Source organism: Malaclemys terrapin, chromosome 13 (genome assembly GCF_027887155.1).
Source record: "Malaclemys terrapin pileata isolate rMalTer1 chromosome 13, rMalTer1.hap1, whole genome shotgun sequence".
In the NCBI taxonomy this organism is placed as follows: Eukaryota; Metazoa; Chordata; order Testudines; family Emydidae; genus Malaclemys; species Malaclemys terrapin.
In genome coordinates, this window is record NC_071517.1 from 14398313 (window position 1) to 14426299 (window position 27987).

General features: G+C 48.0%; 1 protein-coding gene across 2 annotated transcripts; it reads left to right on the top strand.

Annotated features, from left to right (window-relative positions):
• Positions 1–42: 42 nt before the first annotated feature.
• SLC16A5 (solute carrier family 16 member 5) lies at positions 43–27987 on the top strand. 2 transcript variants are annotated; one of them, XM_054046821.1, is made up of 5 exons: positions 43–380; positions 5187–5431; positions 19676–19819; positions 21560–22426; positions 25564–27987. In XM_054046821.1, exons 2-5 carry the CDS (start codon positions 5215–5217, stop codon positions 25803–25805), a joined length of 1470 nt encoding a protein of 489 aa, XP_053902796.1. In that variant the 5' UTR covers positions 43–380; positions 5187–5214; the 3' UTR covers positions 25806–27987. The 2 variants fall into 2 exon arrangements, with proteins under 2 accessions (XP_053902796.1, XP_053902797.1); XM_054046822.1 differs by lacking the exon at positions 43–380 and adding an exon at positions 4527–4913.

The window sequence follows — 27987 nt, forward strand, 5'->3', positions numbered from 1 at the left end:
CAGATCTACTCCCACTCCACCCTTAGTGGATCCTGAGTGGATCTAACCTTTCCCCAAGAGCCCCAGTGCCCCTCTACCTCCAGCTGCTGTGTGATCCCCAGTGGATCCAGTCCTCTCCCACTGGATGAACTCACCCGCCCCTGAACTTCCCCCTCTAGTCAGAAATGTGCCTGCACTGAGCTGCTCCGTTGGCTTGCATCCGCCCTGTCTCCTCCCTCGCAGGGCGAAGAAGGGACGCCAGCACGGCCCTTCCAGGAAGAGGACCGGGAGAAGAAGAAGAAGAGAGCCGCGGATGCCCTCGGAGCGCTCCCCTTCTTCTTTCGCTCCCTCCCCGGGCTCTGGGTGGGAGTTACTCCGGATGGAGGCGCCCGTGTGAACAGGTAAGCGGAGCGGGCAGGGGAGGGAAGGAAGGGGGCGGCCAGCCGCAGGAGAGCTCTGAGTCCTGCACAGCCAGAGAGCGGAAGGGAGCCCGGCTCCTACGGCTGGGCGCTCCGCGACGGGGTGTCTCACGGTTACTGTCCCGCTAACAAGAGGGCAGGGGCCCCAGCTGGGATCCCACTCCCCGCGCGGCTCAGACCCGGCGCTCTGCGGTGCCTCACTCGGGGGTGCCCGGCGCTGCGCTCAGCGACCCAGCCGGAGAGGGAAGGAGTAGGGGTCGGGGGCGATTTGCTGGGCAGCTGTCTCGCAGCGGTAGCCGGCAGTGTCACCCCCCTGCTGCTGGGCCGGGGGGAGGGCAGGCTGGGCTCAGCCCAGGGCGCTCCTCTCCGGGGCATCCCCCCAGCAGGCTGAAGGAGGGAGCCCTGTCTGCCTGCTGGTTGGTGCCTTGGAACTGGGCCTGGCCCAGGGCTCTGCCCCCCAAGAGATGTGGGACAGTCAGCAGGGACTGCAGCCAGGGCTTTGGGCAGGGGCTGCCTGGGTGGAGGTAAACAGCCTCCTGCCAGAGTTTGGACCCCTCTGTCCCAAAGCCCCTATGGACCCTTTGGGCAAAGCTCCAAACAGAGCTGCCACTGGGCTCCAAAGTCTCACCGGAAACTCTCCTCTACCAAACTAGACGGCCCTGATCCCCTCCCATGCCCCCGACTCAGCAAGGAAACCAGAAACACCCCTGGCACTAGAGATCTTGGGTAGAATTATCACAGGGTGCCAAATCTGGTCCTCCAGCCAGGTTTGGGTAATACCCACAAAGTGAGGGCCTCATCCCTCCTGACTAAGTCGTGGATGGGGCACTCTTCCAACCATTGACCCAACATTAATGGCTGTGGAGAGAAGGCTGGATCCTTATGTGCTGACAGCCCAGCCTCCCGAGGGATAACTGAAGGCAAAAGCAATGGAACTAGCCATCTCAACTCTGGGTTTTGCCTTACACCAAATCTTTTCCTGCCTTGTCTCTCCTGGCCCACTAGCACAGAGAACAAAGGACTCAAACCTTCACCACCAATGCTGCTCTCCCCCCCCCCCCCCCCCGACCCCTGTGTTCCCACAAGTGGCAGCACTGTTCCACCATCTTAGCTGCCATAAACTGGTCATCAAAGGGCCACAGCTGAGCACCTTCAAAAAAAGACCTCCAGGTGTGTACATAGAGTTAACCCCATTTTACAGATGGGGAAACTGAGGCACAGAGCGGTCAACTGGTGGGATCATAAGGTCAGCAAAGTGGCAGAGCTGGCTCTGGAACCCAGATCTCTTCATGTTCAGTCATGAGCACTAACTACTAGGGCCTGCTGTCTCCTACCTAAGAAAATCAAGTAATGATCGGCTTGATCCTGCTCCAGTTAATGCCAGTCAACTCTCGTTGACTTTAATGGGATCAGAATCAGGCCCTACAGAAAGAAAGAACTTTGTCAAATAAGAATGGGCCAGAGTGGCCAATATTCTAACCACAGGGGTAAAATGATGAAGCATTTTACATCATGTTACATCGTATCCTGTCTAGCTGGCCATACAGGCTGGAGTAACATGAGAAGCTTTGTCCCTATATATTTGTATTTGCACATCTGTTACTAACAAGGGCATTGTTTGTAGCAGTCACTTATTTGCCTCTCAGAGATACAGTACCTAGCACATGGAGGTATTTGTAAATTTCATTCTGAACCTATGTTGTTATGGATATGAGACCATAAAATTAGAAACAAAAAGTTTGCACAAGCTTTTTAGTCATCCTTAGAGCATGTGTTACGTAACAACGCAAAAGAGTGTCTGAGAATGCAACATTCCCCCCAGGGGAAGAGGGGCTGGATTTCAGTGGCTACAGTTCCAGCCGTTTTGGCTACAAAGAAAACAAGCTGTGGTCTACTGAGCCCCACGCCTTTGGGGCATTTGACCCTTCAATTGGCTGTCAGCGCACCTTCCAGTCTAGCTAAGAGTTCAGTCCGTTTCAGAAAAGGAACAGACAAGAGACTGGATGGCATGGGGAATTAGCAATGGGGAGAAAGGTTCAAATTCAGTAAGGATGAGGAATCCCTCAGTGACTGAGAACTGGTCTCCTCTGATGGCTGTTCAATAGCTTATGTGGAAGGGATTTGCTGGGTCTCAGTTCAAGCCCCAGTGGAGAGGTATCCAAAATACATTTTTAAAAATCACTAATATTGGTAACCTCGGCTGGCCCAAGATTGACTCGGCCACGGAGACCAACTAGCCTCAGTAGTGGTCCCAACATTGCCTATCCGTTACGGTTCAATGTGAAGGAACTGCTGCCTCTGGTGTAGATGCAGAAAGGTATCATCAGTGTCCAGGACTGTTAATCCAGCATCTTCCAGAAGCACTAAATTCACACACTAAGAAACACCTTTAACAAAGCATGAGACACACTGCTAAAACCAGATTCTGCTCTTACACAAGGCTAGTAATATTACAGGGGATAGCTGCCCTTTGTGCTTCAGAGGGGCTTAAGATGAACCCCAGCTGTGGTCAGGAGAGATTACTGCCACCTGCTGTAGCATTCCACAGGTGACCAGGTGAATTACAAAGGGTTTCTTGCACTTTTCTCTAACGAGACACAGAATACTGGACTAGATAGATTTCTAGTACAGCAATTCATGTGGTCCTAATGTGCTGCTGTGATCACTTAATTACCATAGGGAGAGTTAATACAAGGCTTTGTACAGCTGCATTTCTTTTGTTGTTCCACTTGGCAGAGCCAGGTAAATTGGCACCAGAATGAGCTTGTTTCCATTTACCTTTGTTCAGGCAGAAAGCAGCTGGCATGACACTGAGATTACTGGCATTCCTTGCATTAGTCGGTTTGTTACAAGCAGGATGTCTCGGCATTTATTTCAGGGAGAGGCACATGGGCAGACAAACTAGTGAATCAGATTGCTGAGGAGGGAAACTTGGCCTGTAATGATGTACAGTAGGTGGAGAAGGTGGTTGAAAGCTACAGCAGGTGTGCATTGTAATGAGTGATTAATTAGTAGGCCGTGAATGAGCATAAATAGGAAATCTGGTGGAACTGGGGGTAGCAGGGATCATTAGCTGGACAAAACAGTCTGAGCTGTGCAATTGGGAACAAAGACAAGTTGAACTGCAATGTTCTGGGTTGCTGTCTTTGTTTGGGTCTGTGACTCCGGGGGACAGTCTTTAGGCCATGAGCCAGTTAATACAGAGTGATTAGACCATGAGCCAGTTAATACAGAGTGATTTGATCACACCAGAGGGAAAGCCCATGAACTAGTCAGTAGCATTATCTGTGCCCGGCCACAGTGTACAAAGAATTAAACTGTACCAATCATCCCCATGTTCGCTTGTATGTTATGTCTCCACACCAAAGCCTTCATCTGCTTGTCTCTTTTAGACTGTCTGGGCTCCAGGGCAAGGACTATCTGTTTGTGAACACAATGCCCAGCACAACAGGGCCTCAGATTCAAGCAGGGCTTTTAGTTGCTACTGTAATATAAATGTTTAATAATAGAGAGTGAACTTGCCCATCCAGTATATACACACACATTAGTCATATTAATTTATAGAATGGCTATTCTGGTACCAGCCTGGTGTTTAATACAGACTCAGTTATCTAAAGTAAGGGGGGGGGGAGTGGCTTGAAATGCTGAGCTAGAGTAGATTATTCCATGAATTGATTTAAAAACAAAAAAAAATTTTAACATAAAACTGTCCCTGAGGAGTAGCTTTAAAGGGTGGAGCTGCTGACTTTAGACACGGTAGCAATCACAAGGTTATTTTACAGAAATACAAATAAATCCTCAACCAACAGCTAAACCAGATCACTATTTATTACAAGAAGGCAGTATGGCCTAGGGGCTAGAACCTCCAGCTGGGAGTCAGGAGACCTACATTACATTCCTGGTTTTGTCAAGGTCTCCCTGTGGGATCCTGGGTAAAGTCACACACATTCCCTCTCTTTGTCTCAGTTTCCCCATCTGTGACGTGGGGATAGCGATACTGACCAGCCTTTGAACAGTGCTTTGAGATCCACAGGTGAAAAGCCCTGTATCAGTGTTCAGCATTGCACTGTGCCCTGAAGGTCACAGCACATGGAGCCTGGCAGGCAGCCAAAGAGTACACTTTCTGCAGGGGAGGAGTGGCTCTCCGCTGAACATTTCATACTGCAGGACCCAGAGAGATCAACCCTGGGAACCACCACCAAGAGTCTCCCACAGCCAAGACAGGGTGGAGTGAGAGGCGTCTCCGAGATTACCAAATCCCAAGCTGTTAAAGACTTTAACGATCATGATTTGCAGCTTGAATTGTAGCTAGGAACAGGCAGGAGCTGCACAGAGGTGCCCAGCGCTGCTTGTCCTACTCAGCAGTGCTATATATCATTTTTATTACTGTTGGTATTTGCATGAGCTTCCTTCCCTCCTTAGCATGAGGATTTTATGACCTTAACTATCCTCAGCAAGGGGACTCCATGCGCTGAAAGCAGGTGAAAGGGAAAACAAGCTCTGGGAGGGAGCTGGGTAAGACCAATTCATACCTCAAAGGGGGCGTGTTCAGGACTGTACCTGGACAGGTTCAGCCTCCTGTGAAATAAAAGGGGAAGGAGGCTGGTTTCCCAGGCACTTTGGTGCCAGGATCCTGTGGTGAAAGACGGGAAGGTGTTCTGAGCAGCGTAATGTAAGGCTTAGCAGGCCTAGGTTCTCCTGGCCAGAGAGAGCAGGTGTCTGTGCTGTGACCTTCCTTGCATTGCTCCAAGTGCTACCATATGATAGCGGAACTGATTTTTCAAACAGGTTGGCTTGGAAGGAGGTAGAAGTGGAAATGTCCAGAGGAGGAGCTGCGCATGGAATCTCCAACACTCAGGACCGGGGATGGGCCTGGATGGTCTTGTTGGCCACTGTGCTGCTTCAGGGGCTAACGCTGAGCTTCTCCTCTTGCGCTGGGGTCTTCTTCACAGACCTGCAGCGTGAGTTCCAAGCCACCAACAGTGAGACGTCATGGTTCCCGTCCATCATGACAGCAGTGCTGCACGCAGGTGGTGAGTACGATGCCAAGTAGCTGCCTTCAGCTTCCTCTCCTGGCTAAGCCAGTGCACAGGGTTCATTACTAATGGGCCTTTACAATGTCCCCAGAGAGCAGGTCTCCCTGCATGTGCAATGGGACAACTTTGCCCTCCATGTTTAAAAGGATGCTGAGATGCTTTTGCTAGACCCATATAGTCTAGATCCTCAAATACAAAATGACGGTGTTAAAAGCAACTCTTTGGGCTGTGATGCAAAACCCAGGCAGCAGCCAGTTAGATCAGTGAAAGAGTTTAATGGAGCTGGGCTGACTCAGAGCTTCACAGAACCAAAGAAGTTAGAGCTGGAGAAGACCATGGTCAGACTCAGTTCATACTGGTCAGGGGACTTTTATCTCTGAACTATGAAAGAGATATGAGCTATAGAGAATAGGCCAGTTTCATCCCTGCTCAGAAGGGAGGTATAAGGGGTGTTTGGTATCTTTTCTAAGTGAAGGCTGCTTTAGTTTCTGCCATGTACTTCCTAGGAGCCACACCAACAGAGGCTGGAGCAGGGTGCGCTTACTGGACATGATTTCCCAACCAGTGTTGCCCACTTTGGGGGTTCCCCTGCTGTCTGGGGGGGCCTCCTAGTGGAGGGGAAGTTGTGAACATCTTGTGCCACCACAGGCTGGCAGACTTTCCACTGCTGGGGGCCCAGCAGCCTGGGATGGGTCAGTGGAAGCCGGCATAAACCTGGGATGACTTGAGCCATATAATGACAATGTGCGCTCTGGCTGATACTTGGCACACCAGAGCCAATGCTCTGTTTCCTCTAGCTCACTGGTTTGGCTCCTTAGCCCCTAAATGCTCTTTGGGTTCAGCCTTTGGCTGTGCTGGAGCTGCTGCCTCAGTAGAGCTCCAGGGCTTGAAACCTCTGGGGACTCTGAGCTCTGCCCCTGGAGCAGGGGTGCAGATTCCACCGTGGCTCTGGCTGTGCCTGTAACCAAATGCCTGAGCATTGTTGCTGGGAGTCTTTTTGGAGACAGAGAAGTGATGCTGTGCAACGGTCACCAGGCAGGCAGCAGTGCCACATATAGCCCCAGTCACAACCCTCGCTACTTACTTGTATAGCTCCAGGCCTGAAAGCTGATCTTCTTCTCAGGAACGCGATTTGTATTAAAATGCTCACTCCCAGGCTGTGCAAGGAGTACAGCCACCCGCACTTGATCCAGGGTCAGGGGGCCAGGGACGGGGAGGAGCCGTGGGGAAAAAGAAAGCTACAAGATTAACAACAGTTAGCAGCACTTAACATGATCAAAGGGCTATGTGGTTAGTAATTAATTAATCCTCACAGCCCACCGGGGAGGTGAGTATTAGGAGCCCCATTTTACTGATGGAGGAACTGAGATAGCAAAAGTTGAGTGATTTGCCCAACATCATGTAGCGAGTCAGTAACAAAGCTGGGATTAGAAGTCACGTGGGGTTTACAGAGTGCAGGGCTAGGAGTTCTTTATTCAAGTGTAAGCTGAGGGCTAGGCTTGTTGGAGCTACATCTTATGGGGCCATAACAGTCCTCCCACCCTTTAACTCCCTCCCGAAGACTCACTTCTCCCATGACATGGACAAGAAGGGACTCAACCAAGTGATTCTGTCTATATGTACATACTTACCCTAGAACCCCTTCCCAACTGTGCTGCTCACATGCCCTCACATCTTATTGCCGTGACCTCTGCCCATCTTCCTTCATCCCCTGCCTATTGTTCAACTGCGTCTTCCTGCACCCCCGGCCTGTTGTTCTGTTGCCCTTGTTACATCATATCTAGATACAACGGTAAGCTCCTTGGGGCACGGACTCTGTCCTTTTATCTGTGCTGCGAGGTACTGAGCTGATCTGTGGCCACTATAAAATAAGAAATAGTACTATACCATACAGGATATAGAATACACACAGATATGCCTATATCTGTGTGTATCTATTTTTATCTATAATTATATAATAGTGATAGATATACACACAGAGAAATATTACTCAGGTAAAGCTGATCTATATAGGCCATGCAAAAAACCCACACACACACCCCTCAAAGGATTCTGGTGGAATCATGGTAACTAGGTAACTACAAGACCAAAGCTTGAGTGTTTACGATCTCATTAGCACTCTGAGGACATGTGCTAGCTTTATTCCTCTGTTTTACCTAGCTGAAGAATACCATGAGATAGCAAACTGAAATCATATGCAGAACTGCCGTCCATTTAGTAACACGAGGAAAAGAAAACCAAGGAAGCTTTAGATGTTTAAGAATCAAAAATAAATCCTTGGTCTTACTTTTGGAGTCCATCAGTGCAACATATCTCTCTAAGGGCCTGAGGAAACTGACCTGTAAGAAGAGGCTAAAAGAACAGGCAATGGGTTAAATTAATTCTTGGTGTGATCCTAATGGAGTTGCACCCATAAAACATCTGGCCCATTCTGGCAGATCTTGGCTACAGAAATGAATGGAGGATTAAATAACTCAAAGAGAAATTAAAATGGTTTAAGCTGAGACATGGTCATGGATTAATAATTACATAAAAGGGAGAAATGGTGCAAGGGAAAATGTAGGCTTGATGTCAGGAAAGATTTCCCAACAGTAAGATCACAATGACTAATCAATTCCAGAGGGAAGCAGTGGCAGCCCCAGCAACTGAACTCGATAAACAAATCCCTCAGGGATATTCTGCAGGGAACAATCTGTCACTGGTAGGTGTGGGAGGGGAGTAACTCCGGTCAGTTATTAATAGGTTTTTCCATCTCTTACTTTTGGATTCTGCTATTAATAAGTACACATACTTTTTCAAGAGCGGAAAGTGAGTGGTCTGATTATTTGGATTGCTCTTAGAAAGGCTTAAATCCTGGTGAGAGAACGCTACGCCTGCAAAACACAAGGAGTTAGGAAGACTGGCCTAGTGGTTAAGGTGCAACCGTAGGGCTCAGAAAACCTGGATTCAATCCCTGGCTCTGCCACTGACTCCTTGTGTGACCTTGAGACAATCACATGGGTTTTCTGTGCCTCGGTTCCTCACCTGTAAAACAGGGATAATAGCACTCCCTACCTTGCCAGAGTGTTGGGAGCTGCACAGATATCTCAGCAAGGGGGCCATATAAGTACTATAAACAGAAGAGGGGTAGGATGCCTCCAGGAGCACAATCCTGAAGAGCAGTGCCTTACACCTCCTGTGCAGACCATGCTCCCTGAGCTAGCGGCAGCCTCTCACGGCCAGCACTGCAACTCCCCTGCCTGTGTAACCAGAGATCAGAATAGTACAGGTATGCAAGGAAAACCCACTCCACCACCACCCCGGCCTCTGCACACCCAGGGGGTGACAACTAAAATGTGGCCCATCATGTTTGATTTCAAGACTCTTATGACCGGCGGGAGGGGGGAATCCAGCTGGTTCCAGAACTCCCCCTGGAACAGTGTGTGTTTTGCTCAGCTCTCTGTGTATCTCTCCATCTGTCTCTCCTGTGATCGTTCTGTAAACAGACTATCTGAGCTGGGACTAGGGGAAAGGAGAAGAGCATGCTGCCAAGGGTTCAACATCTGAACTGTTTTCCTGGTTACACACGCATACCACCACACCCCGTTCTGGTTAGAGGTAACACTTTAAAAAAATAAAATAAAATAACACTGAGTCATGCTGATGCCAAGGCCACATCAGAAGCAATCGGTTGCTGTCTGATTTGTTCCGAATGGGGTGAACGATACATGGCTGACAACCAGGTGAGGCATTCCAAGGAGTTTTGTACGTCAGAAGAAACAGCTGGATGCAAAAATGTAAAGCACAGGTGCAGAAGAAGCCTCATGGGAAACTATTTCATTTTAAAAGGTATTGCTATTAAAGCCCTGTGGAGAATTAGATCAGTTCACACTGCTCCACCTAGATTGCACTGGTATCTGTAGCAGAGTGATACGTGCAGAGAGGCCTAAATATTCCAAAGTGACTAGAGATTTTGGGTGCCCAACATGAGACACATGATTTCCAGAGGCCAGGTACTTAGCGCTTTCTGAAAGTCAGGCCCCTTCAAAGTGTCTCACCCAAAATCACTAGTCACTTCTAAAAATTTAGGCCATAGCATTTCAAACGTCCTTTAGTGTCAGTTCTAGTTATAACATCTTAGTACAGGAAATGCCTATTCAATTACCATACGCAGAAGCTGGGTTCTTGGAAAGTGGCATGAAGCATGTTGGATTGTTAGCAGCAAATCTCAAAATCTTTCCTTATTAAAATTAATCCCCTTTGGGTACAATATGGCCCAGTACTAAAATGATCATCCTTTGGAATAGCAATAAGTAATCAAGTATTCATATATCAAAAACAACCACCCTACTAGAATTAGCAGATTCCAACTAGGGTCAGTGGTTTTCAACCTTTTTTCATTTGCGAACCCCTAAAAAATTTCAAATGGAGGTAATCTTAGACAGTCTGCAGATGCCGAAGGGTCTGCGGCCCACAGGTTGAAAACCACTAACTTAGGTAACTGATACTTTGTCCCTGCTGGAATCAGAGATGTGCTAACTAGAGCCACGTTTAAACATATTTGTTGTTAGCATGCAAGCATGGTTTTCCCACCCATTGGGATGTAGGGATTATTGATTTGACACTCGTGTTATAATCATGTTATAAAACCATGGTAAAAATGATCTCTGGGGACAGTCTAAAATTTACTATGTTGGAAGGCAGCAGGGACTGCATTATAATACAATTTGATCTTGTTTGTGTAGGTGTGATCAGACTGTGTTATGGAATTATCTGTTCTTTACAGGGCAGAAACATGGTTATACGTTTCAGGCATGTTTATCCAGAGAATGCCAACCTATCTTACAACATGGTCCCCTGACATCTTGCTGTATGGATGTGACTTTAGGTCTATCCTGGTTCTCAAAAGAGAATTGCTCTCATCAATAGTCAATTGGTGTTACAATGCTGCTAGCAGCAACTGCATTTGAACAAGGTTGTAGTTAGCATGGATGGGGCCTTAAGGGTCAAATATATCACGAGATACATTTACAATGTAAATCCACGTTGTGATGTAGATGGGTCTTAACTGCACTTACCTCTGTTACACATACCCAGCCGAAACAAGCCGGGTTGTAACTGAGGTGAGTTCAGGGGCTGACCACAGTGGGTGGAATTTTCAGCTCCCACTGGAATCTCTATCATTGACTTCAATTGGAGCAGAGTACAGCCGAATTTAAAAGCCCAACCCAAACCTGAGTAGACTACAGCCAATCTTAAACCCAACCCAAGTCTGAGAGTGTGGAGTTGTTTTGTACCCGACCTCCTGAAATAGAATAAGCCCAAATATACACACTTCAAACTAAGGGCTGTCTACATCAATAAAGTTTGCCGCAAGCTGAGCTGTAAATCTACCCCGCACTGACCTGCCACGGTCTAACTATCCATTTGCATCTTTGAAACGGGACTAGATCAAAGCCTGTTAAACTGTTCATATGTGCTTCAGCCTGGTGCATATGCACATGGACGGATAGACCCTGGAAAGCTAGGGCAGGGTAGTTTCTTGCCCCAACTCACCCCATACTAATTGTTCATGTAAACAAGCCCACAGTGATAAGTAGCTACCTAACCTGAACCAAGACCTAATATATGCTCTGCATATTACATCCGACCGACCCCAACACTTGTAATTGGGTCTGGGTCAGGTTGCACAGCAGAAGTAGGCCAATGCCGAGTGCTTTTGAAAAAATCAACCCCTCATAACAGAGATGAGGGGTAAGACAAGGCTAACGAGGGGCCTGAGGCATCAGGAATTGGCAGGAAAAGCAACCCTCTGGCACAGTTGTTCCAAAAAGAAAATAAAGACAGGACCGTAGAGCTCACCAAGGGTTTCTCTTGACACAAATGGATGCCTTCTCCTCTCGCATCTGGAAACAGCTGAGCATTCCATCTGTGCACATAGCGTCTCCTGATATCAGTGGGAAAGAGCACAGGGCCCACTGGCTTTAAAAGGCTTTCTTAGACCAGTCACAGCACTAATGTCAATCTCTAGCCTGATGTGCACCAAGTAGGATGTTCCCAACAGGATCTGGATGGAAATACCATTGCTCTTATTTTCCTGACTACAAACAACTGTTTCATGGGAGTTCAGGACTCCAGTGCAAAGTCACATACACAGGCGTTAAATTGGTCAGAAAGTCCAGCCTCACGCTAATTAAATTTAATCTCCGAAGGCTAACTCCAGGGCACTTCATAGGACATTGTGTAACCAGTAAATTACGAGCCAGTTGTGGTTACTCTGCATGCCAGTCAGTATTTCTCCAGTTCAGCCTGGGGACAGCTACAGTACAAAGTTACTGGCTTTTGCCTTCCTTACACTGGTGTGAAGCAGGGGTAACGCAACGGTGTTCAATGGAGTCAAAGTGGTGTGAACTCAACGTGCGAAGAGAATCAGGCTCAGATTGTGTGTGTGTGTGTGTGTGGCTTTTGTTGTGCTTTTCCACCCTTGTTGCAACGATTAAGCCCTGCTCTACCCCTACAATGTAGGCCAATATCACTATGCTGGTCAGCGGCGTGAAAAATCTACACCCTGAACACCGGAGCTATGCCAGCGTAACCCCCTGGTGTAGACATAGCGAGGTTGATGGAAGCAGTCTTCCCTCAACTTAGCTAACAATGTTTGGGGAAGCAGGGTTCCTACAGCGATGGAAAAACCCTTCCTGTCACTGTAGGCTGCATCTACACTGCAGGATTACAACAGCATAGCTATGGAGCCGGAGCTATGTTGGTATCATCCCCATAGTGTAGACATACCCTGAGGTTCTAAGGCTGGTCCTGCTAGTGAAGGCAGGGGGCTGGACTCGATGACCTTTTGGGGTCCCTTCCAGTTCTATGAGATAGGTATATCTCCATATATTATTATTTATTATAAATATGTGGGCAGAGTTGGCATCGAGGTTTGTTGCATGGATTGGTTCCTGAGTTAGAGTTACTATGGTGCGGTGTGTGGTTGCTGGTGAGAATATGCTTAAGGTTGGCGGGTTGTCTGTGGGCGAGGACTGGCTTGCCTCCCAAGGCCTGTGAAAGCGAGGGATCGTTGTCCAGGATGGGTTGTGGATCACTGATGATGCGTTGGAGAGGTTTTAGCTGAGGACTGTAGGTGATGGCCAGTGGAGTTCTGTTGGTTTCTTTCTTGGGCTTGTCTTGCAGCAGGAGGCTTCTGGGTACATGTCTGGCTCTGTTGATTTGTTTCCTTATTTCCTTGTGCGGGTATCGTAGTTTTGAGAATGCTTGGTGAAGATCTTGTAGGTGTTGGTCTCTGTCTGAGGGGTTGGAGCAAATGCAGTTGTACCTCAGCGCTTGGCTATAGACAATGGATCATGTGGTGTGTCCGGGATGGAAGCTGGAGGTAGGCATGGCGGTCGGTGGGTTTTTGGTGTAGAGTGGTGTTAACGTGACCGTCACTTATTTGTACCGTGGTGTCTAGGAAGTGGACCTCCCGTGTAGATTGGTCCAGGCTGAGGTTGATGATGGGGTGGAAGCTGTTGAAATCATGGTGGAATTCTTTCAGAGTCTCCTTCCCATGGGTCCAGATGATGAAAATGTCATCAATGTAGCATAAGTAGAGAAGGGGTGTGAGTGGACAAGAGCTGAGGAAGCGCTGTTCCAGGTCAGCCATAAAAATGTTGGCATATTGTGGGGCCATGTGGGTGCCTATAGCGGTGCCACTGGTCTGGAGGTATACATTATCACCAAATTTGAAATAATTGTGCATGAGGATAAAGTCACAGAGCTCAGCAACCGATTGTGCTGTGGCATCATCAGGGATACTGTTCCTGACAGCTTGTATTCCATCTGTCTGTGGGATGTTTGTGTAGAGAGCCTCCACATCCACGGTGGCTAGGATGGTGTTTTCTGGAAGATCACCAATGCATTGTAGTTTTCTCAGGAAATCAGTGGTGTCACGGAGATAGCTGGGAGTGCTGGTGGCGTAGGGTCTGAGTAGAGAATCCACATATCCAGACAGTCCTTCAGTGAAAGTGCCAATTCCAGAGATGATGGGGCATCCAGGATTTCCAGGTTTGTGGATCTTGAGTAGTAGATAGAATAACCCCGGTCGGGGCTCTAAGGGTATGTTGATTTGTTCCAGTGTTAGTGTGTATTGTGTATTGTGACCTTCCATCAATGCCACTTCAGTAGCCACAACGGTCTTCAATGGATGACCAAATAGAGGAAGGTGGAAACAGTACAGAGACTGCAGCTTGTATAGGATGCTATGGGCTGCCTCTTCAGCAGGAGCACACCACCATTATACCTTTGCATTTTCCAAGTCTCCTAATCTGATTCTGGTCCCAATAAGGGTATGTCTACACTACGAAATTAGGTCGATTTTATAGAAGTCGATTTTTAGAAACTGATTTTATACAGTCGATTGCGTATGTCCACACTAAGCGCATTAAGTCAGTGGAGTGCGTCCTCACTACCGTGGCTAGCATCGACTTTCAGAGCAGTGCACTGTGAGTAGCTATCCCACAGTTCCTGCAGTCTCTGCTGCCCATTGGAATTCTGGGTTAAGTCCCCAGTGCTTGATGGGGCAAAAACATTGTCATGGGTGGTTTTGGGTACATGTTGTCAGGCCCCCCTCCCACCCTCCCTCCGTGAAAGCAATGGCAGACAATCGTTTTGCGCCTTTTTTCCTGGGTTACCCGTGCAGACGCCATACCATGGCAAGCATGGATCCCGCTCAGCTCACCGTCACCGTACGTCTCCTGGGTGCTGCTGGCAGACGTGATACTGCATTGCTACACAGCAGCAGCTCCTTGCCTTTGCGGCAGACGGTGCAGTAGGACTGATAGCCGTTGTACATCTCCTGGATGCTCCTGGCAGACCTCGGTGAGGTCGATCGGAGTGCCTGGACAGACATGGCTATCCTCCTCTTAGAGAACTGAATGGGAGCCAGAGACTCCAGGTCATTCTCTTCTTTAAATTTCATCTCATGGAGATTCAGTCCTGCCTGGAATATCATGCAAGCTGGAGGCTTCTGCCTCAGGCTGCTCTCCCAGCCGGCAGCACTGCGCAGTCGCAACTACCCTAGCCTACCCTTGCTCCCATGGCTCATGAAGCCTGGACAGTAGTAAGGAGCAGTTCAACTATAGGCTGAGCAAGTGCAGAATGGTGGTAGAATGTGCCTTTGGAAGTTTAAAAGCTTGCTGGCGCTGTTTGCTGACTAGGTCAGACCTCAGCGCAACCAACATTCCCATTGTTATTGCTGCTTGGTGTGTGCTCCATAATATCTGTGAGAGTAAGGGGGAGACGTTTATGGCGGGATGGGAGGTTGAGGCAAATCGCCTGGCGTCCAATTTTGAGCAGCCAGAAACCAGGGCGATTAGAAGAGCACAGCAAGGCGTGCTGCGCATCAGAGAGGCTTTAAAAACCAGTTTCATGACTGGCCAGGCTTCGGTGTGACAGTTGTGTGTGTTTCTCCTTGATGCAAACCTGCCCCCTTTGTTGATTTTAATTCCCTGTAAGCCAACCATCCTCCCCCCTTCAAAACAAAGTAACTGTTGTTTTGAAACCATACATTCTTTCTTTATTAATTAAAAAAAAGGAGATAACTGACAAGGTAGCCCGGGTGGGGTGGGGGAGGAAGGAAGGACAAGGCCATATTGCTTATTGTAGCCACACGAAAAAATCAAATTGTTTGAATGACAGCCTTCTGTTGCTTGGGCCATCCTCTGGAGTGGAGTGGCTGGATGCACGGAGCCTCTCCCCCCCCACCTCCATGTTCTTGGGCGTCTGGGTGAGGAGGCTATGGAACATGGGGAGGAGGGGAGGCGGTTATACAGTGGATGCAGCGGGGGTCTGTGCTCTTGTTGGCTTTCCTGCAGCTCCAACAGATGCTTCATCATGTCCGTTTGCTCCTCCAACAGACGCTTCATCATGTCCGTTTGCTCCCCCATTAGCCTCAGCATCGCGTCCTGCCTCCGCTCTTCGCGATCACTTAATTCTTTCCTGGCCTCTGCCACTGAATGCCTCCATGCATTAAGCTGTGCCCTATCAGTGCAGGAGGACTGCATGAGCTCGGAAAACACGTCATCATGAGTGCGTTTTTTTCGCCTTCTAATCTGCGATAACCTCAGGGACGGAGATGATAGGGGGATTGTAGAAACATTCTACGCTTTACGATTCTGGGGGGACTGCATGGTCACCTATGCTGCTGAGTTCGTCACACTGACCAAACAGGAAATGAAATTCAAAAGTTCCTGGGGTTTTTCCTGTGTACCTGCCTAGTGGCTAGTGCATCGGAATTCAAAGTGCTGTCCAGAGCGGTCACAATGGAGCACTCTGGGATAGCTCCCGGAGGCCAATACCATCGATTTGCGTCCGCACTACTCCAAATTCGACCCAGCAAGGTCGATTTTAGCGCTACTCTCCTCTAGCTTTCATAGTTGCAGAAAAAAGCTTGAAAACATGAAGAAAACGCATTCTAAAGGCTCAGAATCCAAAAGGCAAAGAAAAAAACGAACATGCTTTTTTTTGTTTTTAATCTCATGATTTTTAACCCAATCTCATGGTTTTAGGGGGCTGAACTCATTAATTCTGCATGTTTGGGGTTGACTATCCTACACCACCATCCTTTAGGCTCTCCACTCAGAAATAAAATTCTACTCTCAGTTTGCTGAACCTGCAGATTACCTTTTCTAATGCCGCTACAACCAGGTGAAGTTTCTCAAGCAGATCAAAATATAGGCAGCTGCAGCCTTCGTTTTAATCAAATTCAGCTGTTTGGTTGACAACTGTGGATTTTGTTTCAAATAGCATATTGCCTTAGGCCACAAACATGAGCCAAGCTATTTTCCCCACTCTGATCAGTTGCTGATGCTGAAGCTTGTGACCATTTTAGATTCGCTTATGTAACGCTGTATTAAAACAAAAAACCTGAAAATCCTTGGGCCTCCTCTTAGGAGCAAAAGGGAAACTCTAGCTTCACTTCCTCTTTCACTAGAACACAGGCCCTTTGAACGGAGGAGCTAGGGTGACCAGATGTCCCGATTTTATAGGGACAGTCCCGATTTTTGGGTCTTTTTCTTATATAGGCTCCTATTACTGCTGACCCCCGTCCTGATTTTTCACATTTGCTGTCTGGTCACCCTAGGAGGAGCATGTTCCTCTCTGGCAACTTGCCGGCATGTCACCACTATTCTTACCCTGCCCTAAAGAGAAGTGACCCAAATTTGCAATACCAAGGGCTAGATTGGCAATTTACCAGGAGTCTATGGGATGCTCCAAAACTGCATAAGTTTACATGTACTTAACTGACCACACATCCATACTTGCTTGTGCACAGAGGTTGCTCAAGACAATTGGTCGCCCTGGGCAAAACCTCAGTGTTCTGCCTCCCTCCCACCCCCGGCGCCTACTCTCTTAGGAGTTCATGGCAGATGCCCCAGCACCTCCCCTGCTGTTGTCACCCCCTCCCCTGAACTTCATGCAGCCGGGTCGGAGGCTGATGGGCCAGATCCTGGCCTGGGGCTGCAGAGGTTGCTGGGCCCGCAGAGGTTGCTGGGCCCCCGGTGACAGACCCCGTGGGATGGGAACAGTCTGACACCAGGGCACTGGGGAAGGGCAGCTCCCAGCCTGTAGAGCCCTGGATAATGAGCAGCCCAGATCCCCCCTGCCCACTCAGCGGCTGTGACCTTTCCATGCTAGGGGTGGGGAGCTATTGGGAAGGGGGTGGGAGTGCTGCACAGGCAGCCTGGCTGGGGGGGGCTGCTTCCCATTCCCCAGAGCCCCAGCTGATAGCTGCCCCTCCCTGGGCAGCCTCATCCCCTACCACCCTTACAACAGACTAGTCTGCCTATAGCTAGAGTGGCCTCTGCTTGTGCCTTATATTTTCCTTGCTAGATGAACAGAAATCACTTGTTAGCAGAACTCACCAGCAATGTAAACCATAAAACCCAGTCCTCCCACTGGAGATGTACAGCAGACACGGGCTCTGGCCTCTTTGAAGCATTAGACTCTGTGATTACATCTCTCACTGTATCACTGCACCACTCAGTTTCTCCCTCCCCAAAGGGGAGCTAATGACATTTTCCCCTCACCCCCCATTTTCAAGTGTGTTGGGCTTGCCGGACGTAAGGAGCTGCATCAGCAACATAACATTAGTACTATACTCTCAAAGGCAGAGCAATTGCAGGGCAGATGCAGAACTCCACAGGCCACGGCTTAAATGCCTGTGACCCTAACAGGTTTGACTTTAATGCAGACAAAAATGTGTCCCTCCTTCTGTTACTACATGATCATCTGCAAGGGCACTTCCTATCTCCCTCCCATCCTTGACTTGTTTTGGGACTTTTCTTTAGCGGGAAATCTCAGCCCTGGTTGAACGTTGCCCAGTTCTAGACTTCTGAAACATCGGATACTCTGTTACTTCGCTATCAACTGCTGAGAGCTCGGAATGCCGTTCCATCTCTTTGGCTCAGTGCCTCCAGGTTAGCCCTGCAGTTGTTTTCAGCTCCTTTCCCGGGAAGCAGAGCACTGAGCTGGCCCTTAGGGATAGCTCTGGGACTGCCGGGGTTTTAGAGTCACTTACTGAAATGTTTTCAAGCAGGACCCAAAGGGATAGGAGCTGGAAGCTGCTCAGGTTCCAGTGGGACCGATCAGCCAAGCACTAACAGGGAGCTGTCAGCAGGCACTGGCTCCATAACTGATGCTGAAGAAAGTGGAGCTGGAGAGAGAGGAAGGAACAGTATAAAGAGGGGTTTTGCTGGAGGCTCAGAGTCAGATGGGAGGAGTCATTAGATTCAGCGAGGGAAACTTCTAAACAGCTGCTGTGATCTTTTAATTAGAATTTGAACCTACACTGCAGAGTTTGAACCCAGCTCTAAACTCTCACTGGCTTTATGTACAAGCGTTTTAAGGCCTGCAGCATCCGGGCACTTCACATACATTAACAAATTAACCCCCACAGCATTCCTCTAAGAGAGGAAATTTGCACTATCCCCTTTTACATGTGGGGAAACGGAGGCCTCAAGCAATGAAATGACTTGCCAGGGTTACACAAGAATTCTGTGTCAGAGCTGGGCTGGAACCCAAATCTTCCATGTCCCAGGCTGATGTCCGACAAACTGGTTTGGGTGTCTCAGAATTTACTGCCAAGTACAATACTCTGCTGGACTTCCTGAGGTTTGAATTGGCTCTCCTTGAGCTGGCACCTCCCAGCTGTGACTGACAGGGACTCCAGGACAAAGTCAGCCTGGGCAAAGTGGGAAGTCTCTGGGAACTGAGCCCACTTGCACAAGAATTCATCTGTTTCTAGTTGGGTGGATTTTCTCCATATTTCACTCCTCTTGTTTCTTTCTCTTGGATGCTTCATTCCACCATTTTCTCTCCCTCTTTATACTGCAGTAGCACCTGGAGTATCTGCGCATCCTACTTGTCTCCTTCCCTTCTTCCTCCATCCCTTCTTCTTCTCCTCATACCCCCCCTCACCCTCACATGTCCCTCCCTCCTGCAGTGTAGGAGCCCTCCCCAGCCCTTGCTCTCCTCTTATAGGGGATCAGCGGGCTGCAAGGAGCCAACTGGAAGCTCTTTGGACTTGGGGCAAACCTAGCACTGGGAGTGGGAAGCGGGCTAGGAGTATCACTGTGGCCGGCTCCAGCCCCTATGCACCCATGGAGCTTCTGCGGGAACCCCGGCACTGAACTGGAGACTCAGAGATGTTTGTAAGATTTAATTGCAAAACATTTAAAAAGCCACAATGTCATGATTACATCTCTGTCCCATCTCCCTTTCTAGAGGCCTGTAAATGGAGCTAAAGCTCTTCCCAGAATCTATTCCCAGTGGGCACAGAAATCCAGGACATGTTCTTCTCCTCTTCCAGAACGTGCCCAGAATCTACACCATGTGCACACAGAATTCCATTTGAAGAACCTCCCCCTGCCCCCATTGAACCCAGCATCTACCCCACAGAATCATGGAAATCTTCTTTTTGTTCTTACCCTAACGGCCAGTGGATGATCAGATCAAGGGAGTCTTTTCACTTACTAACGTAAGAGAAGCAGGAGATCAGGGGGCTGGGGGTGGGGTGGGAGGCGCGGTCTCAGGAGAGTTGGGTTTTATTCCTGTGTGACCAGGGACAATCACAGGGGAATTCCAAACTAAATCATATTGTGCACTCAGAACAAGTGGAGCTTTGTTCCTCCAGCCACTAGGGTAAAACCCAAGACAGAACAACTTGTCCATCCTTGATTCCTTCCTGATGCTTGTTTGGTTGCTTTATAGGGCCCCTCTGCAGCATCTTGGTGGAGCGATTTGGCTGCAGGTTCACTGTGATGCTCGGTGGCCTACTCAGTGGAGTGGGCATGGTTGCCAGCTCCTTTTCCAAGTCCATCAGCCAGCTCTACATAACAGCCGGCTTCATTACTGGTGAGTACCAAGTTCGGGCATGAAAAAGAAATCACTATGGTTGGTATTTGGATGTAGCTAGTGTCCAGGGAGGAATGAGTGCATAGGTTCCTTCCCTCGTCTGACAAACAGGAAAGATCAGAAGAATCGCAGCGCAGTAGGATTAATGTCTTGAATAGCCAGTATCCTTCTCCACTCCCCTTTATTCCACCCATTGTTCAGCTGGGTTCCCTGGGAACTGCTTCTCCTGTGAGCCGCACAGGACTATGGGTCACAAATGGGGACAATCAGTAAAAAAGAGACTACCACTTTTAGAAGCTGGCTGGTGATTTATTTTTGAGGAGCGGGGAAGGAGCATATATCGCATACAGCGCAACAAATTTTTCAGACCCTAATTTCACTGGAACTGGAATGGGGAGTGTTGGGGGAAAATGTTATCCAGATGGATTGTGTGTGTCCACATTTCACTCCTCCCAATTTACAGAGGGATGGAGACACCTTTTTTCTAAGAACAAACATAATAATGTGGTGGGGTTTTGTACAGAAGTAATAAAAATGGGAACTTGCCAGAAGCTGGAAATGAGCAACAGGGGACGGATCACTTGCTGATGACCTGTTCTGTTCATTCCCTCTGAAGCACTAGGCATTGGCCACTGTCGGAAGGCAGGATACTGGGCTAGAGTCCAAAGAAGAGCAACAAAAATTATTAAAGGTCTAGAAAACATGACCTAAGAGGGAAGATTGAAAAAATTGGGTTTGTTTAGTTTGGAAAACAAAAGACAGAGGGGACATGATAACAGTTTTCAAGTACAAGTATGTAAAAGGTTGTTACAAGGAGGAGGAAGAAAAATAGTTTTTCTTAATCTCTGAGGATAGGACAAAAAGCAATGGTCTTAAATTGCAGCAAGGGAGGTTTAGGTTGGGTATTAGGAAGCGGTTAAGCACTGGAATAAATTACCTTTAGAGATTGTGGTATCTCCATCATTGGAGATTTTTAAGAGCAGGTTAGACAAACACCTGTCAGAAATGGTCTAGATAATTAGTCCTGCCACGAGTGCAGGGGACTGGACTAGATGACCCCTCAAGGTCTCCTCCAGTTCTATGATTCTAGATGGATCTTTGGTCTGACCCAGTATGGCCATTCTTATGTTCACTTCTCCCCTTCTCAATAGCTCTTATGGAGGTGGTGTTGGACTCTTGCTCTCTTGTAACATAAAACAATGAATTTCTGCAGCCAGATCACCTTGGGATTTGATCCTATGGGATCTCACAAGCAAAGCAAGGTTAGAATTGGTCAATGCTTGGATGAGAGACCTACAAACAACTCCCTAGTACAGTTGAGGATTCAGTAAGCATCACTCTTCTCTCTGAACCCCTAGTGAACCAATACCTCAAAATGGTGTTGTGACGGCACAGAGCTGCTGCTGCATGAGATGTAAAATGGAAGTCATGGCCACTTCTGGTCATTAACAATCCCATAGCAATTGTAGCAAGAATAGGGTATCTTGGACACCTCTCAGTTTAGATATGTACGCTCAGCCGAAGGCTGCCTGCAGCTTTATCTAGGTACAGCATTCAACTTCACCTCCCATCCTGAACTATCAAGTAGCATTTCTGTGTGCTGCTGTAGAGCTGACATCCTGCACTGCAGAAGGAGAAGTACTTCAGTGGTGGAAGAAGGGGTGCTTGGGTCATTGGGATCTTTCCAGCCAAAAAGCACTGTATAGAAATAAGATGTTGCTTTTTTCTTTCTTTTTTAAGGTCTAGGATCCTGTTTTGGCTTCCAGGCAGGAGTGACTGTGCTGGGCTACTACTTTGTACGCCGACAGGCTTTGGCCAATGCCCTAGCATCCACCGGTGCCTCCATCGGCCTCACGCTATGGCCATTGATCTCTCAGTACCTGTTGGATGAGATGGGCTGGAGAAACTCTTTCCTTATCTTTGGCGGGGTGCTGTTGAACGCTTGTGTCTGTGGGGCCGTGATGAGGCCAGTCCAGCTTGGGCCTCCCAGGTCACCGCTGCAGCCCAGCCCTGGACAGGAGCCAGGCAACTTAGCTGAAGATGCACAGATGTCCAACGGAGCCACCCCTCATCAGGTGGAGCCCCCGCAGCAGGCCAGGTTTGCTGCTTGCAAGCGGACGCTGCAGAAGTACCTGGCTTTTGATATCTTCTGCAAAAACAAAGGTTACCAGATTTACACCATTGGCGTGGCCTGGATGGTGATGGGCTTTGTGCTGCCCCTCATCTACCTGGTGCCTTATGCCGTCTGGAACGGGGTGGAGGAGCGCAAGGCCGCTCTCCTGATCTCCGTCATCGGCTTCATTAACATCTTCATGCGCCCCATGGCTGGGCTGCTCTCAGGACTCAATATCTTCACCGGGAAGCGGATTTACCTCTTTAGCCTGGCCGCACTGCTCAACGGGCTCAGCAATCTCATCTGCGTCATCTCAGCCGACTTCAGCGTGCTCATCCTCTACTGCCTCATCTACAGCATATCCATGAGTGGCATTGGGGCGCTGATCTTCCAGGTGCTGATGGATGTGGTGGAGATGGACAGGTTCTCAAGTGCCTTAGGCCTCTTCACCATCCTGGAGAGCGTCACCATCCTCCTCGGACCCCCACTCGCAGGTGAGAGTGCAAAAATGTTATTGGAGACCCGTTGACAGCAAAGTGGGGAAAGGACAGGGGGTATTAGGCCTCTGATGACAGACACTGGGGAATGTAACAGGGGGGGGAATGAGGAGCTATCAAACCCCAATGGGCAATGGGATAGGGAGCACCATTAACAGGAGAGTCAGAAGGGAGTTATCAGCCCGTATTCACAGGTGGCGTAAGAGCTGAGAAGATCATGATCTGTAAGCACCTATATTGGGAACGAAAGATTAATAATAAAGGGCTCTTCAATCTAGGAGTCAAAGGTGTAACGAGAGCCAATGTCTGGAAATTGAAGCTAGACAAATCAGACTGGAAAATACAGTATAAATTAACCATGGGGACCATTTACTCAGTCTCCCTCTTGATAGTCATTGGAGTTATTTTTTGTGTTATACTGCAATAGTCTATGCAGAAAGGACAGAGACAAGGACAGAGACACCTAGTGGTGTTGAGCCCCTCCAGTAAAGTGGGAGTTCACCTAGGTGTCTTATCAGTATCTCTGCCCCTTCTGTGTAACGTACTGTGGTACAACCCAGCAAATAACTCAGATGGCTGACTATCCAGAGGAAAACTCGGTACTGACTATGACTCCCGACTCAGTAGGAACTGGGTGTGCTATGGAGAGGACGTGGCTATACCCCAGGGAGTGAATTTTGTGTTGTTCTGCAGCAGCCCATGCTGGCAGTGCCGGCTCCAGGCACCAGCGAAGGAAGCAGGTGCTTGGGGCAGCCAATGAAAAGGGGCGGCTCGTCCAGGTCTTCAGCAGCAATTCGGCAGCGGGTCCCTCAGTCCCTCCCCGGAGTGAAGGACCTGACACCGAATTGCCATAGAAGAATGAAGCGGTGCAGCTGAGCTGCCGCCGAAGTGCCGCTGATCACAGCTTTATCTTCCCCCTGCCCCCTCCCCCCTCCACTTCGCCGCTTGGGCCGGCAAAAAACCTGGAGCCAGCCCTGCACGCTGGATGCACAGAAGTAGCAATAACGGATTCTGAGGACACGGATATTCTCCAATGGTGCCATAGATATAAAGCTGCGTACAGAGTCATCAATTCTGTAGGACAGCAACCAGAACGTGCTGCTGCTTCAAGGCTGAATTTAATCTCCTGAACAGGTTGCCCCACCTGGAAGGGCCTGAAAGGGGCCCAGCCAGTGGTTAGATCAGAGTAGGATGGTGCAGGATTGAAGAGACTTTGAGAGTTTGGGTGGGATACGCCAGCCACAGAAAAATCAAGAGTTGACAGCCAGTCCATTAATACTGCACTGGTATGAGCCTCATGCCATTCTGCCCTGTGCCTTATAACCCTCCTAACGCTGGTGAAATGCCAGCCTGCCTCTGCCTAGGCTTATCAGGATGCCTTTCTCTCACTGACCTCACTTCCCTCTTCCCTTTACATATCTGGCACATGTCCATGCTATTTTATACTGCCTTGTACTGTATCATTCCCCATTGTACAAGTGGAGCTCCAGCTGTAAGTGACAGGAACACAGCGTTCAGCAGGGCAGGCCTGCAAACTCTGGGGCCATTCTAATAAGGGGATGATAATATCTCTTATATGTCTCTATCTCCCAGGAGTGTTCGGAGACTTATGGCATCCATGTTTGTTATTTGCTTGGAGATCTTCTGATGGGAGGTGCTGCAGCAGGGCACAGACTTATTACTGTTAATAAAACAGTGGGAATATATTTACTTTTGCTCTTTATACCTATACACTTGGCACTCGTGCTGACACTTTATACCAGTACAAGGAGAAATCCTTACGAAGGGTGTCATTAATTAAGATGTTAGCATTTAATGCATGCAAGTAATGAACATTACTGCAGAATTCTCCCCACCACACACGCACGAGCGTATAGGAACATCTTACATACCAGCTGAATACTGCCTGATCTAAGTCTTTCTTTCCATGCCTAGCTTCTGGGAGGGTTAATTATTTGCACACAATAAATATCAACATTTTAATTGTCAGTATTGCTAACAACCCTTCAAGAAGACTTTATATTTTTACAGCGCTTTAAGAGAATAGGTTAGCTAATATCTGTTGCTCTGCAAAGTTCCCCCATCCTGACCGAGCCATTTTAAAGTGTTTTCAGCATAGAGGCCAAACCAAGTTAATTTGTACAGACCGCTATCTTACTTGCTTTGTCCTCTGATCTCAAGAGTTCACAGGGCAACACATTCCACTATTCGGTGACTATCAGCAGCAAAGGTTATGGGACCCGTTGCAGAAACAAAACAAAAATGTATTGCGTGAAATGGAAACGGGGTTGCCCCCCACCTCTTCTTTAATGACGTGGCCTCTTGTGGAGCAAACATTCATGGCAACAGCAGAAAGCAGAGCCAAGCTGTGTGTGCTAATAGCCCTAAGACCACACAAAGAACTTAATCCAGGTGTGGACAATGAGCATTGGCCTGGTTCAGACAGGAAACAGACCAAGCCTTTTTGGGGCTATTTCAGAGAAATATTTGCTATAAGTGCTATTTCGGGGGGACGGGGGAGACATACAACCTGCAGTAGCCATTACGCCACATCCTTACTTAGTTAATTTCTTCATTCTTCCTCCCCCACAAAGGGGATGTCTACACTGCCCCTGGGAGCATGCCTCCCAGCCCGGCAGACTCGCACAGATCGGCTCAAGCTAGCGCACTAAAAAAATAGCAGCATGGCCATTGCAGCACTGGCAGAGGCTTGGACTAAGCCCCTGAGCTTGGACCCACCTGGCCCTCAATCTGACGTCAGGTCGCTAGCCAGAGCCTCCGCCAATCCCGTGCTGCTAAATTAAGATAACTGCATGAATCTGTCTAGCCAGGCTTGCTCCCAGCTGCCGTGTAGACCAATGCCCACAGGCTGTGATTATATCAGCTTCCAGCATCCATGTAGTCTGGCATTCTGCTCGGAAGTGGTATCACCACTTTGTCCTACCATGCTGGGTAGCACTCCTTAAACAGCTGCTTTGTTCCACTTCACAGGCAGCTGCATTTCAGTGGTGGGTGAACTGAGTGCTGTGTCTGCAGCAGTTTGGAACTGCGTGGGTCCCTGGGGACTATATCAATGTAAAATACTATTCTTTGGTGTGCAACTTAGCTCTGGCTGAGCCCTGATTCTCTTTCAGGTCTTCTGGTGGATATAACTGGCCACTTCAGTTACGTCTTCTACGCCTCCAGCTTCATCATGGTGTCAGCTGCGCTCTTCATGGGTCTCAGCTTCTGTGCTTTAGACAGAAAGAACAAACTGAAAGAGGCTCTGAAGCCAACCTCCAATAGCCCCTCCAGATACCAATACACCGAAGTGCCAACTAACCCAGAGCTTGAAAAACAAGCCCCTCCTGCCGTCATGTACATCACAAGCATCTGAACGAAGAGGAACTCTTAGAATTCTGTGGCCCACACAACCGCAACATGTAGCGTAACTGGAGGCAGATGGGGGGAAATGCCTGCTTTCCACAATAACCCATCTGCCTCCTGCAGTGAGCATCTACTCAGCAGCGCTGCCTCAGATACCAGATGGGAAATCCAGATCAGAGGCAGAGCCCAAAGCCTTGCAACAGCCAGAAAGCCAAAGAACAAGGAGCACTTCTTATACCTGGTGCAAGCCCATAAGGCAAGGATAGTAGTTCAGTGACTTAACGTGTGTGACTTTAAGCTAATAGAATTAAATTGACAGTGACTTTTTTTTTTAATATAAAAAGGCTATACATTTTTTATATATTTCAATTTTAAAGACTGGAAAGATTTATTAGGTTATGCACTACAATGATTCCTGACACAGCGACAGTCAGTCAGTCCTGGAAGAGTTAAAATACCACTGAATCGCCTTGTCTGGACATGCCAACCTAGCAAAGACTAACTTTGCAGTGAAGTCATCTGGTTGCCTCCCATGCGGGGCAGGGAAAACCCCTTTCCTGGGGGATGTGTTGCTGCTTTCTTCCGTCTCCGGATATTGCATGGAATATTACACAGGTTGTAGAACCCAGGCTAGTGCCTATCAGTTGTGTGTAGGCCAAATGAATTTTTTACATGCTAGTAACCAAATCATTCCTGCATTTCAAGGGCATTTTCAGGAAAATAAAGGTTCAAATCCAAAGCCCCAATCAAACTGGACAGACTCAAAGTGCCTACATTTTATAGCCTGTGCCATGATGTCTTAAGCTCTCTCCTCTCCACCTTTACCAAGGTGTGCTGCAAGAAAGAATCTGACAGTTCACAGCCAGTGTAAATGCACTAAGAAACAGAGAGAATGAGTGGCAAATACAGGGATGGACATTTTTTCGTTTCAGCACTAGTCCAGGACCAGTACTTTGAAAAATGTACCGGGCCTGAAAGCAATTGCACTAGTCCAGATATTGGACTAAGTTCAGAGTCAGGGTAAGCTAGACTCTATTACACTCAGAGGGCCAGATCCTCATCTTATGTAAATGGGGGTAGCTCCTCATTCAGACTCTCAGACTTAATGACACCCATTTTCCAGTATAAAAGGGAGTCTACGCTGGTGTCATTTACATGCCAGAGTCAGAAGAAATTGGGGCGGGGGGTGTGTGTGGGAAATTTAGTTTTACTTATACACTACTGTTAGTGGCCTTTCTTGCTACATTCCTGTTTTGTGGCCTTAGCATGTGAGTTATACCAGCTTGAACTCCCTTTGGTCCCTTAGTGAACCAAATTCAGAGATGAGGGGTAAGCTAAATGTGGGTGTAAGTTACATGTTGGTAAATGGGTTGTCCCCATATAAATGGAAAAGAGTCTAAAGGACATCTAAGATGGTGTAACACGGAAGAAGCTATAATTGTACCAGCTTAGACTCTTCTCTGGATGTGGCCCAAGATACCAGCTATCATAATGCACATAAAATACATTTTTGCTTTTATTCTGCTTCAGTTCTGAAATGACTAACAGCAGATCTCTCACAGAACGTTGGAGGTGGAGATTAATGTTTTAAACCCTTTGAAAGATGGAAATTTAAGATACTTTCAGAAAGTAGAAGCGTTGGCTTCTAGCTTTAGTGGTTGCCAAGATAACAGATACTGAAGTCACGTTACAATTCTAATGAAAAAAACAGCTGCTAGTTAGAATGATATGATTATGAGGTCCCAACCTGACAAGCCTAGAAACAAATCCATTAAACCATTAGAAAGCTGAGCCTCCAGACTATAAATGCATTCATATCTAACCATTATGGTTTGCGAGGATCCCAACATCTAGCAGTGCCTCTTTTGACAACGGTCCAACACACTTTGCCTTCCTTTGTCAAATATATCCTTAAAGAAGATTACAGTTGGGAGATGTTTATATGCAGCTATGTGCTTTTAAAGAAATGTCTTATCTCTAGTCATATGTATTTAGTAACTTGTGTAAAGCCTATGTGGACAGCAACCACAAAGCAAACAGCTGGGACTGTTGTCACTCAGTTTGGCTATACAGAAGCACTCTTTGATCCTTAAGGAAATGTACAGTTTTTCTCCTCCATCAGAACAAACCAATAAGAAGGGTGAGAGTCTCAGACCTGTTCTAACTTTTGTGAATAAAGGAGCTAGGCAGCA